This window comes from Chinchilla lanigera, unplaced genomic scaffold (genome assembly GCF_000276665.1).
Source record: "Chinchilla lanigera isolate Chin_1 unplaced genomic scaffold, ChiLan1.0 scaffold00024, whole genome shotgun sequence".
Taxonomy (NCBI): Eukaryota; Metazoa; Chordata; class Mammalia; order Rodentia; family Chinchillidae; genus Chinchilla; species Chinchilla lanigera.
In genome coordinates, this window is record NW_004955425.1 from 22,027,665 (window position 1) to 22,040,818 (window position 13,154).

At 47.1% G+C, this 13,154-nt stretch overlaps 1 protein-coding gene across 1 annotated transcript; it reads right to left on the reverse strand.

The window, feature by feature from the left end:
• Nucleotides 1-1,931: 1,931 nt before the first annotated feature.
• Nucleotides 1,932-13,148, reverse strand: LOC102013850 (S-methylmethionine--homocysteine S-methyltransferase BHMT2). Its single transcript, XM_005386016.1, has 8 exons — nucleotides 13,091-13,148; nucleotides 9,797-9,929; nucleotides 7,978-8,069; nucleotides 6,759-6,950; nucleotides 4,984-5,131; nucleotides 4,587-4,769; nucleotides 4,123-4,351; nucleotides 1,932-2,630 (listed from the first exon to the last, which is right to left on the reverse strand). Exons 1-8 carry the CDS (start codon nucleotides 13,121-13,123, stop codon nucleotides 2,549-2,551), a joined length of 1,092 nt encoding a protein of 363 aa, XP_005386073.1. The 5' UTR covers nucleotides 13,124-13,148; the 3' UTR covers nucleotides 1,932-2,548.
• Between the last annotated feature and the right edge of the window lie 6 nt (nucleotides 13,149-13,154).

A 13,154-nucleotide genomic window follows, 5' to 3' on the forward strand; every position in this document is an offset into this window, starting at 1 on the left:
CTGAGAAACAGGTAGTTATAAACCTCTGTGGCATTTGGCAGTGAATTCACACCACTGAGTACTTCCACAGGAGTGGTCGGCCTCTGTCACTGCGAAGAAACCACACGCCATCAACAACCTGAGCGGGGCTATTGTGTGTTCGATCCCAAGGACTGGAGATTGTTCCTGCATTAAGTTCAGTCTTTTTTCTTTTAAAATTTTCTCTTCCAAAAAGAATGATTAGCAGCTCAGAAAATTCCATATCTATAAAATGAAGAGACTTGAATGTTGCTCCAGGCAGATGTCCCATCACAGGGAGACAGGAGAGTGGCCTTTTTCCAAAGTGTACTACTTACCAGAAAAATGTCTCCATTGTGTGCAACCCAGCTGTCTTCTAAAACTCTGCAAGACTTGGTAAAAAATGAATCATCAACTTGTTGGCTTTTCAAAACCTTGACTTTGACCTGAAACAGTGGTTCCAAAAACAAATGAATCTGATTTTGCCTTCTTGGGCCAGTGAAGAAACTCAAACATATTGCTTCAACAGAAGGGATCTTATAATTTTTCCCTCTCAGTCCTCAAAACTGATAGAAAGGTCTTCATCAAGAACATGCTGTCTGTGAAGTCAAGATTCTCTTGGGTCACCCACTCCACTCCGTACACTAACAGACTGTGACTTCACTCCATATCCTGTCTCCTTGAAGGTGGAACAATCCCTACATAGCAAGACTGGAACCTTGGCCCCAAAGTTTTTGTCACTGTATGTTGTCATGTGAGCATTTGAAGAAGCATCTACGATGGGTTGTGAAGAGTGAAGTTCTCCCCTGAACCCTCCCGGCCTTCCCAGTCCTGTTCTCCTTCTTCCAGCAGGTTCCAACGACCTGTAATCTAGGTTTCTCTAAGCAACCAGATACCTCTCAAACCTCTGCAGACCCCACTGAGTAGATTTCTGGCTAATTTATGGAAGAACTTTCCAAGAATGAGAGGAGTTTTTAAAAGAAATGAGTGATCTGGAGAGGGTCCTGAGAGAGGCTGGTTGGCCCTCATGGGAGCTGCTGGCCCCGTCAGGGGTTCACTCGCAGGGACCCTGAAGGCTGCCAGGATGGCAGGTGGTTCACTCTTTAATTTCCATCAGATGCTGTTGTATATTATGGGCAAAATACCAACATTTAAATGAATTCTGCTGTCAGCACCATGGAAATAAACACATCAGGATTTAATGATTGATTCATATTAAGAAAAGTTGATAAAAATACCCTAAACTCAACAATTGACTATGTATCTTTTGTTTTGTTTTGTTTTTCGAGACAGGGTCTTGCTATATAGTCCAAGTGGTCTTGAACTCACTGTGTAGCTCCGGCTGGCCTCAAACTCACTGTGACCATCCCACCTCAGCCTCCCGAGTGCTGGGATGACAGCCACCACACCCAGCCAACTTATTACATATCTTATGCAGAACTAGAAGAGAGAAGTTTGAAGCCTCCATTCACAAAAGAAGTAAGTGTATAAGGAGACAGAGATGCTAAGTACCCTGTTACACAGTTTATAATGTATAAAGTTGCCTAATAGTTGTACAACTTTGTATAATCATTATAGGCCACTAAAAATAAATACCTTAAACTGTGCAACAGAAATATTTGGATTGACTCTGATAAAAGCAGCAACTATGTGCATGACAAAGGTGGGGGAACATACTTTTTTTTTGAGTATCCAGTTGAAAACTGGATTTCTGAGACAGACAATGTAGGTTTGAAGCCCAACTGACTAACCCCACACCTTGCACGGTGTGACCCAGGAAATGAACTCATGAGACTGCCCACCCATCCACCACTGTGCTACAAACACTATCTCACGGCCTCATGCACAGGGCAAGGCCCGTAACAGTGAGAAACAAATCCTTATTATGATTATCCTGAAGAGCATCTCAAAAGTTTAAATACTCAAGCACCATATAAGGTGATTTTAAAAAATTTTATTAATGGTCACAAGCTGATCTAGTGCTGTGAACAAAAGAGAAATGGGTACATGGCAATTAACACAAATTTCAGTCAAAGACCAAGATGCATTTGAATGGTGACTCTTTAGAAAGATCTGCTAAAACTCTACTTATGTTTATTTATTTCACATAATCAACCTATGTGTGTCAGCGAGCATCTGTGATTATGTCCAACACAATAGCAGACAAGGAGAGACAGAGCAGCATAGGGTATGGCCTTCACCCTTAGATGGTTAAAATTTAGTTATCTGTGATTAGAAGGACACACGTTACAAATCTCTGGGATCTAATGGTCCCTTAAAGGAAGAGTGATTTTGGAACACATTCGCTTTGGCAGGATGTGCCCTGATGTCTGTGACCCATGGCTGTTCAAATCATGTTTGTGTCCTTTCTTCAGGCTGCCTTGAAGCCTCGCACAAGTCAGTGCAGGGCGTAGTGCAGCAGTGGTGACGTGAGCACTTGGGCGGGCCTGCGGGAGCTGGGGCTGCAGCGCCTGGGGTTGAAGGCAAGGACCAGCTCCTCATATGCTCCGGGACCCTGAAGCTGTGTTCCAGTGTATTCTTCCGATGCTCCTTAGATGTCTGGCTTCGACAGTGAAGGACAGAAGGGTCTGCCTGAAGCCGGCAGCAGATTCTCCCAATGTTCCCTTCTAGCCCTGTATTGAAAAATATGCATCATTAATTAACTAAAAGACCCATTCTTATTTATAAGTCCAGTGTTATACATATAAGTATATGTATGTACATATGCATAGGTAAGTGAATGTGTTATTCTCACACATATGCATGTTGGTGGGTGGTGAGGCTGAAGTGGAACTTTTCAGCTTGCATGCTGGGCCGCTCACATTTCTATCCTCATGACAATCACTAGATTTCAGATCACCTTTCAGAAAGACAGTGATTTTGGTTTTGCATGTTTTTATGAATTACAATTCATTCTGAAATTTCTAGCAGAGTCCTAACTATATTCAATATTTTAATACAATGAAAAGTAAATTAAGACAGTTTTTAATGTAATAAGACAAAGTATAATTCTTCAACAAACAAATTACTGGTAGTATTTGTTTTTTATGCTTTGTTTTTTTGTTGTTGTCTTTCTTTGTTTTTTTGACAAAGAAAGAAATGCAAAGTTCCTGGCCACAAACCTTTCCTTCCCACTTATGAAACAATGAAGAAATTAGTATTTCTGGACAACAAAATGTCAGAAATCTGCAGTTTGTACAGGTTTTTGTGAAATCATAAGTTTTGCAAACATCGGAAGGTTTGAGCGCAAAGATGGGGGTAGAGATGTGTTTTATGCTACAGAGTAATGTGCTTTTTGTTCGTTTTCCTTCTTTGCAATTCCCACTTCTATTTCACGAGTGCTCCTGTTTCGTATTATTATAGAAACACTGTAAGAGTTATTCATTGGTTTTATATTTTTAGAATCAATATACAGATGAAGCTTGGAAGACTTTAAATGTATGTTTTAACTTAAAAAGACCAAGAAGAAATAAACATTTAGCGAATCACATCTGGGAAAAGGAGAACAAGGGGAGAGATGGAGGAGAATGTGATTTATATTCCTCAGCTTTTATAAAGGATTATTAGTAACTCATGCTTAGAATTGAAGACAAGGCATAGAGGTTCCGAGGCTTCAAATAGGCTACCTTTGTGCTAGGATCTGAATCCCACCATTCACATTTCAAACCTAGCCACGAGCGCAGTTATATGAGAAGGTGGGTTCTTTTTGAGGTCGCCAGGCCACCAGGGTGGAGCCCTTATGAAGGGATTAGTGCCTTTCATGAGAGACTCTAGAGAGCTTGCCCTGCCCCCCATCGTGAAAGGACCCAGCAAGAAGTCTCTGTGAGAAAGTGGTCTCACTGCCACATCTGCCAGCATGGTATCTGGGACTTCTCGCCTTCAGGACTGTGGGAAATAAATTTCTGTTGTTCATAAGGCGCCCAGTTTATGGCATTTTGTGATAGCATCCTGAACAGACTAAATAAAATAAAAATAAAATGGGAAAGGGACTGCTGCCAGGAGGGGATGGCTTTTACTTTCATTTTATTCACTACATACTTTTTGAATTTTCATTATTATATAGATCCATGGTATGGTAATGAGGTTAAATAAAAGTAATAAAAATGCTAGTTTAAAAATTCCTACCTCGCTCTAATCCAGGGCTTGGTATGCATGTCCAAGCCACTTCCCCAGCTTCCGTGCTTTTCCGAAGCAGGTGGCAAAAATCCCCTTTCCGGGGCCAGCTCCTCCGCAATCGCCCTGATGTGGTAGGGCTCGAACCCACAGCACCCGCCGATGTACCGGACCCCCAGGTTGTAGGCCTCTCTGGCATATTTCTGAATATCCCATCGGGTGGCAACTCTGGGCTCCAGTCCTGTGATATAATAGTTATGGCATTTCTATTACTGTCCCCCTTTTTAAATGCATTCTTTCCAATTAAACACCTATCAGCTTTAGTTATACATTCCTTGGATGACTCGTGTTTGGCTAACACTGAATGCTTTTGTCTTCGCTGTGTCTCATTATATACCTGTACCGTAGTTTATCATAGGCATTTGTATTTTGTCACAACGAGAAGCCTAAAGACCCCTCTCTGTGTCAGAGCTCACCAAAGGGATATTCAGGGAGGTCCACGAAACCCCCTCTGCCACAGTCAGGGGTGTGGAAGCCCAGGGGCTGTGCCATCAGGTGGGGGCTCAGTCCCGCAGCCCCCAGGCCCTGCTTCATGAGGCGTAGCGTCTGCAAGCTGGTTTCAGGCCCAAATCTGCAGTTCACACCAACGATGTCAGCCCCTGCGCAGGGAGACAGACCGATCACACTTCATCCTTTCTCTGTGTATTCTGCGAAAGTCAGAAGCTCTGAGAATTAGCTACCCCAAGATTTACAGATGAAGCAACTGATTGCAATCATGTTCTTCATTCCTTTTCTATTCTCTTACTGATCTCACAATATTAGGCAAACATAAACAGTCACTAAGCCGCCCATCATGTCCCGGGGCCAAGTTACCTGCCTTCGCCAGCTCCACGGCACACGCCCCGGGTGTCACCCCATGCATGTCTCCCTGGGGGCCGATGCACATGGTCACTGCCACCGGCTTGCCCAGCTCTTTTAAGACTTCCACAGCCCACACAGCTTCTTCCACATGCTCAAAATACTAAAAGAGATGTCACTTTTTCTGCTGGTGCAGGTGGAATGGTAGAGCACAAATGTTGCAGAGCAGTCATAACAATGACCACAGACAGGTGATGAAACCTGCTGAGGAGTGTGTCTGCAGCCCCTGATGGAAGGGCTCCTTTCTCAGTAAATATTCTAATTCCTTCCTTAATACTACATAGATTTTCATTCAGGGATCATCACTGGTGAAACGATGACTGTTAGTAAAACACATTTGCATATTTGAAATCATCATTTTAAAGGACTGAAAATTTAGGTCATAAATTCTGAGCTCCTCTTTCATGGAACTAGGGTGAGCCGAGAAACAGTGAGCAGCTGGCCATGTGTCATGTTTGAAAGCGCTTTTACATAGATTCACTTCTAGCTGGTGGGGAGGGAAATAAGTTTTCCCAGAAGGCTGAGCACAGAGCGGGGTGGAAGCCGCCCAGTGCCGCGCCAGCAGCGGCCTGGACCCTGGTCTGGTGAGCGCACAGGGCACTTCCCACGGCTGACTGAGGCAAGTAGAGAAACACTGACAGCACTCTCCCTTTCTTCCTTCTTGATTTAGAAACAAATTTGGCAGAAGCAGTGTGTGAGGAGTGACAGGACACAAGAGGGGTTCAAGCAGAGGATACAAGCAGACCAGGTGGTCTCCGCAGAGGACTCCTCCAGGGGCTCAGCTGGGCCTGTTGGCTCTGGGCCCTGGGGAGAACGGTGAGGCTGGGTCTGCGCTGGAGTGAGCGGGGATGGAGGGGAAACACCAGCCGGCCACTCTCCTCTGGTTTGGGGGTAAAGATGGGGGCGAGGGGTTGAGACAGGGAGCAGCAGTTGTGTTTGGTGGCAAAAGGGGAATGAGAGCTGTGGCTCTGGAGGTGGAGGGAAGAGAATGTTCTACACCTTCCTGTGGAATCAATGACCAGTGCTTACCAACCTGTCTTCAAATGTCAGCCACATGTCCTAGTGGGAGGGAAGCAGAGGTATGAACTGAGGAGGAGAAGGGAAGTACTTAGTACTGAATCTTCCTGGTGGGGCCTGGCTGAGCCGGAGCAGCCAAACACAGTGGTGCCTGGGTGCTTGCAGTTACTCTCTTCTAGGAGGCACAGGAAGGCATCGAAAGCAATGAGTATCAAAGGAGTCATTTGGGTTGGACCGACGGCGAGTCACAAGGCCACCAACATCCACAAGGTGAGCACTCGGACAACATTTTGCATTAAATATGTTGAGTACCAAGTTCGAGGAGTTTCAAGGCAGTGGAGCACCAAGGTCCGACTGCGCCTGGATCCCGGCTTCAGGCACCTCCCAGTGTGGCCTTGCTGTAGTTGGGGAGGGAGCTGCTTCAGCCCTGTCTAGTTCCTCTTGGAGGGTCCCTGCGCTGGCCACCACAACCGCTCAGAACTGAGAGAACTGGAGGCTGCGTCAGGCCTCCCTGACCATCCCTTGGCCTCACGGGAGCCCAGCCTACAAGCAGGAGTATGGTGGCTGGCCCTCAGTGCACTGCTAGGTGCCTCTGACCATGCACATGCAGGATTCGGGCACAGAAGGCCAGCCAGCACCCTGACGAAAGCTGAGGATATGCAATTAGACTTGGCAAAATAGGCTGGATCCTGTTCCTCCAGCACTGGGCTTACCTCTGCAATCAGGAAGTCCACATTTTTTCTGGCAAAAACCTCCAGTTGTAGTCGGAAAAGTTTTTTAATTCGAGCTTCATCCTTGTGGTACTTGTACATCGATGACTGGCAGACTCCCCCTGCTACCAAAGCATCACCTTTGCCAGCCACTTCCCTGGCCAGGTCACAAGCGGCAGCATTTACCTCTTCCCACTGAGGTGAGAGCACAAGGTGAGATGGTAAGCCCGGCACTCTGAATATGAAATAGAATAGCTAATAAGGGGCAAATTCACTCATTTACACTGCAATACAAGGCCAGCAGAGCTGGGTACCACTCACAATATGTGTGGCATTATATTGCCATTATAGTGCACTTATCACACTGAATCTTAGTAACTGCTTATTTATTTGCCTCCACATTTGAGCTTGACCCTCTTTAGAATAGGGTCTATGCCTTTCCTTTTTTTATTTTTTATTTTTTTGAGACAGGGTCTCACTACATACTTTAGGCTGGCCTTGAACTCCATATGTAGCCCAGATTGGCCTCGAACTTGTGATTCTCCTACAGGTGTATGTCACCAGGCCCGGTGGGTCTATGCCTTTGTACTGAGCACGGAGAATGGTCCACAGCCAGTCCATGGACCATAATAGTATTTACTCGTCCCCCATTAGGTGTGGGTTCATTAAACAAACAAATGAACATCACCATTTACAGCAACTAACACTTTGCTCTTGCAAGACATTTTATTTTATTTTATTTTATTTTTGGTACTGGGAATCAAACTCAGGACCTTGTGCTTGCCAGGCAGGCACTTATGCTACTGAGCCAGATCACTGGCCCTTGCAAGACATTTTATACACTTCTGCATCCTTCGCCTTGTCCACTCTTCTCCACAGGTCTACACGGCGCTGCTGTTAATTCCATTCTGCAGCTTAACACAGGGACTGTTCTACGCCATCTCCCAGGCAGCGAGGGGTGAAGCTGGGTTTCTAACCTAAATCTCTCATCCCTAAGCCAGAGCCGTGCTCTTCAGTACCTCTCAGTCAAGAGGCAAGGAGGAGGAGAGAAAGACACGGGTGAGGAGGCAAGGTAGAGAGCGAGCGGTGCGAAATGGAAAGACGAAAGGAGCATCTCCACGTGCTCCTTCTCCAAAATCACAGCCACGGCTTCCATCCACGGGGCAGGAGCACAGTGGGCGCTGCCCCGGCACCCCTCGCCGCCAGCTCAGGTGCAGCTCACCTTGCTTTCCATGTTGTCCTCACTGGCAGAAAAGGTGAACGTCTGCATGACGTTGGACCCCGCCCTCAAGAATTCCATGTGAAGCTGACGAACTACAAAACAGTTGGGTTTTTAAATAGAAATTAAAAAAATAATAATAATAAAAATGGCAGGCACTATTACTTTGAGCAAACTCAGGGCAACCTCAGTCCCATCTCTCTCAGTCAGACCCAGCAGCAAACCTGGCACTGATAAAAAGTCACAGGCGAAGTCTGAAGGACACAGGACCGATGTGCTTCCTAGAGTAGCCCTGCCGTCCTCCTGAGACCTGAGGCCTGGTGCCTTCGCTCGCCGAGCCCGTTACCAGATCTCTTGTACTGGAGAGGTTTACTGCACAGGGAGGCGCTCGTGGAGGGCACAAGTGTGGCATCCACATTGGGCTCATCCACAGCGAGCACACGGGGAGGCTGAGGCAGGAGGATCACAACTGTTAGCCTAGCCTGGGCAATTTAGTGACTTAGTGAGACACTGTCTCAAAAGGGAGGTGGGCTGGGGTTGCTCCATGCAAAGTTCAGCCCCAGTTCCAGACAGGAGAAAAATAGCAACCTGAACATAGCCTCAGGCCTCTCGGAAAGTCACCCCGGTCTTTCTCTCATCCACCTTCGCCTCCATCCCACGTCCTCACCCTTGCTATATCAGCAATTCTTCCAAAGTGAAGAACAAACCCTTCTTGGACCGAATGAAAACTTCCTGCAAAGCACTAGAGAGAGACCCTGGTCCTGCCCCTCAGAGAACCCTGGAGGTCTGTGGAAGCAGTCAAAGGGCACCTGTACCTAAGGTGTGCTGGGCACCCTGGGGGCTCACTCATCGGTCCTCACAGCTGGCCCACATCCTGCACCACATGACACATGGAAAGCAAGTCCTTGGAGAGGCCCAGGGACTCTGGGGAGGCCATGCAGCGGGTCAGTGGAGAATGAAGACAGGACCCTAGGCTTGCTTGCTGCACACATATATGAAAAAAATTGGCACCACTCAAGGCTACATTCTTTTTTTTTTTTTGGTTTTTCTCTGGTACCAGGAACCGAACTCACGACCTTGCGCTTGCCAGGCAGGCGCTTTGCCGCTGAGCTAAATCCCCAGCCCCAAGGCTACATTCTTAGCCTGTATTTGGTTTCTCCGTATTCTTGGCTTTACTTTCCCATTTTAAGAACACAAACACAAAAAGAGGAAAGAGTTGAGGTTCCAACTTGATATCATCAACCAGTCCCGTCAGTTTATTCCTTCAGTGCTCACCCTGCCCCCAGCCAGAGGCATGGTGTAAAGCTGATTATCCCTCTGCCTTCTTACCCCAAACCCAGCTGGGATGATGACTGCCATTAATCACTGTCACAAGGGAGGCCGCTGTAGTGTGCACAGCAGCAGGCAAGAGGAGGAGGAGGAGTAACACTTTTCACTATTTTAAGGAAACTCCTGAATAGCGATAAGTCTTTTTTTTTTGTACCGGGAATCAAACTGAGGACATTGCGCTTGCCAGGCAGGTGCTGTGCCGCTGAGCTATATCCCTTGCCTATAAGTCTTAAAATGTATGTTTTAGCGCTGCTTGTATAAGATGCCAGCGTGTGTGGGAGAGGGAAGGGGAGGGGGAGAGAAAGGGAGGGGAGGGGCAGAGGTCATTTCTCCTATATGCTTTAGTTCACATCCTGCTATTGCCTCCACATCTTGGCACTTTGCCAGTGAAACTTCCCTTAGAAACGCTCACTATTACTTCTTGATTTTCTCCCACTTGGATTTAAGCAAAGTATCACTCAGATAAATACTCTGGGTTGACTCGATCACCAACCTGCCTCTGGGTGCTCCACCACGGCTTCTGGAGTCCAGAGCCCCGCCTTCACGTAGCCCCTCTTCTCCAGGGTTATGAGGAAGCTGCCGTCCCCAATCACCACCTCCCCATGGGCCAGACGCTCCAAAATACCCTGCAGAGGAGAAAGAAAAATCACCTAAGTTCTTCCCACAAACTTTTTTCTTTTTTAAAGCAATTTCTAATTGTATGAAAAGTGGTGTGTTCTTGGAGCTGTAGTTCTGTTAAAACCAGGTCTAATAGTATTTCAGAGAGAGAGAGCAATCTTGGCCAATCCAGGTACTTCTTTTGTGCAATCAAAGAGCCTATTTGTTTCTCAGTTTCTCTGGGTCAAATTATAGTGAAAGTGCTGATGTCCTGGTAATTATTTTGTTTTTTCTGGTTTTTTTTTTTTGTCTTTTTGAAACAGGGTCTTGCTATGCAATTCAGGCTGGACTTGAGCTCACTCTGTAGCCCAGGCTGGTCTTGAACTCACAACAATCCTCCTTCCTCAGCCTCCTGAGTGCTGGATTTACAGGTGTGCGCCACCATGCCCGGCTATTTTGATTTTTCAACATGTTCGTGAGGACACTGCTAGTTACCTAGCTAATATACATTCTCTCCCTTCTCTGCTAGTGTTTTTGTGTAGGAAGATGATATTCGCAGATTAAAAAAATTTCTCAGGTTCCCTGCTGCTGGGACAGCCTTGGACACAGCACCAGCAAGGAGACATAGCTGAAAGGTGGGAAACATAAACTTCGCATTTGTGTTAACTAGGTTAAGAGTCGAATTTCATATTGCTCATCAAACAGTTCCAGAGGAGGCAAACATTATTCTGAGCTGTAGGTTAGCCTGCTGCCTCCATGCCCAATCTGTCACAGGGTTGCACAAGAGTCTCTCTTACAAATTTCTCATGCTTGCCTTCCACGGGGTTATTGGCATGGTCTCCAACCCACGCTGGCCCTGCGTCTCCCTGTGCGGTAGCAGCTGGGTTGCCTGGCTCTTTCCTCACTTTCACTGTGGGATATGAGGGGCGGGAACACATCTTGTTTGTCTAGATCCCCACAGTGTCTTCTAGCACCTCACAAGGAGGGGCCCCTTATTTCAGTACACCAACAGCTTAGCAGAGAGACAAGGCTGTTCTGAAAACGTCAGGTGTGTCACATATGCTAGAATTTTGACCCTGAAGAAAAAAAGTCACACCTGAACAGAAATTAGCTAGGGTTTTAAGAAAACTGAAGTACATATTACGACCTCATGACACTGAACAAAGGTGAGACATTTTCATTTGCCATATGGATGTCCGTGTTGGTTAAGCACCTCAAACCTGCCGTTTTACTACAGCTGATAGTAAGATGGTTAAGTCACTAGGATTTGTGTTCAAAGCATCTTCTAGCCCTCCTCCCCTGCTGTACTAACCACCTCAGGTAGTTAGTACACCAGAATGAGCTAAAGACACTTTAGGACGGCAAGGACAGGCGTGTTAGAACAAAGAACACGAAGTGATTCTGCAGAGCATTGAGGTTTGTTTCCATCCGTTTCCTCACACTGGCGGTGAGCCTGCCTTGGGTGGAGAGTGAGCTCTGGGTGTATTTATGCCTCTTTCTGCAGATACCAACACTTCAGAGCTCTGGATTTGAGACTGGCTCCAGGGCCATCTACTCATGTTCGAAGGAGGACAACTTCACCTTGTGGCAGGAGGGGGCCTGAAGACTCAGTCTGTCTAAAATATCCTGCCTGGAATGGCCAGCAGGACCATGCTGGTTTGGAGTTCTCTGTGGTAATTAAATGAATTCTTAAGGTGTACCTGCTAGCTGAGGAGAGAGGGGATTACTTCCCACTGACACCTTAACCCCAGGTGCACATTAGCAGGCCTACATGCCATCATCGTGGTGACATGAGAGAGATCCACACGGACCTGCACAGGGACTGGACATTGAAACAATGAACTGTGAAAACGAATACAGCATCTGAGAAAAGAGAAGTCAACACAAGGTCTTTTGCTTCCTTATGTTATCATTAACCTCATTTCCTTCACTTTTACAGTCAGGAGAACTTACCCAAAGCAAGTTTTTGAAACCCACATTTTGCAGACGTGTCACCCGTACCACTGTGGGGTCCTACCTCGCCCTGCAAACACACTGCCTTCATGCTCTGCGGCCTCTCACGCATCTCCTTCCGCATGGGGCCGAAGCTCTTCACGTGTCCTCACGCGTGTCTGATTGGCTGTCTGATAACTTACCAAGCCGCGGCCTTAATGTACTGAGCATTTCGTATCGCAGGGCATCTTTTTTTTAGATGAGAAATTCTTTTATTGGATTTAGAACTGAAGTATCCCTTTAAATATTCACATTTTACAGTGAAAAGGACAGCAAAACACAAGCTCATGTGCAGGTTTAAGCATTCAAGTTTCTAAAGAGCCAAAAACTGAAAAGGAAAATAATGGTCTACCACAAAGCTGTCGTGCATGGTAATTGATTTCTTCAACGAGTACAGATTAAAGTAATAAACGTACTCTGATTCCTGCAGTGGTAATCAGAGTGCATTTATGGACTTCAGATTCCTGGTCAAAACCGAACGATTAGTATAGTCTAGTTATGAAGTTGCTTGGCTTTTTGGTGCTCCTCTACGGTGTCCTTAAAAACAGCACAATTTTAAACAAACTTACAGAGCACACATTACTCTCAAGTTAGTCATTATATAAAGGGCACTCAGTAGAGGCGGTAAATTTATTCCATAGTAACCATATTTACCAATTAAGGAATAAAAACTAAAATTTCTAAGGCTTTACTGCCTATTAATAAAGCAAAACTTTGAATATACAGCAACGTAAAATGTTAAAAAACCTATTACCTATAAAATTCCTATAACCAGATTCAATGTGAAGAGATGGCTTCTCCTAGCACTTTAGTATTAATAAATAAGCCGTGCCCATCCCCGCCTGTGCCCCTCCGGTTCTGAGCTGCAGGCTCGGGCGGCTGAGGGGTCCCGGCTCCTCCTGCTGGGCGCGTTCTGGCGGGTCACCGCCGCCCCGCACCCGCACCCCCGCGGCGGACAGGGGTCCGCACAGCCGCAGCGGCCGGTCGGGTCCCGCAGGCCGGGCCCCTCCCCGGGACGGGCCGTCGTGGGCGCTGGGGGAAAGTGCGCGGCCCAGCGCCAGCCGCCGACGCGGCCCCGAAAGGAGACCCAGCCGGCTCTGGGGGACACTGAGGCCCAGGGCGCGCACCCAGGCGGCGTCTCAAGCCCGGAGCCCAGTTCGGGGAAGGGGCGGGAGGACGGCGCAGGGGGAGGCCTCACCCGCGGGGCCGCGGCTCCTCGGGCGGGCAGCATCGCGGCTCTGCGGCCCCGGACGGAGCGCGGC

Bases quoted from the DNA above. Each gene is read 5' to 3' on its own strand.
- LOC102013850 (XM_005386016.1), bottom strand. From the start codon at position 13,123: ATGCTGCCCGCCCGAGGAGCCGCGGCCCCGCGG. The intron at 6,951-7,977 runs GTGAGCTGCACC...CTCTCACCTCAG, and splicing joins AGGACAACATGGAAAGCAAG to TGGGAAGAGGTAAATGCTGC. The intron at 5,132-6,758 runs GTAAGCCCAGTG...CATCTCTTTTAG, and splicing joins TGGACTTCCTGATTGCAGAG to TATTTTGAGCATGTGGAAGA.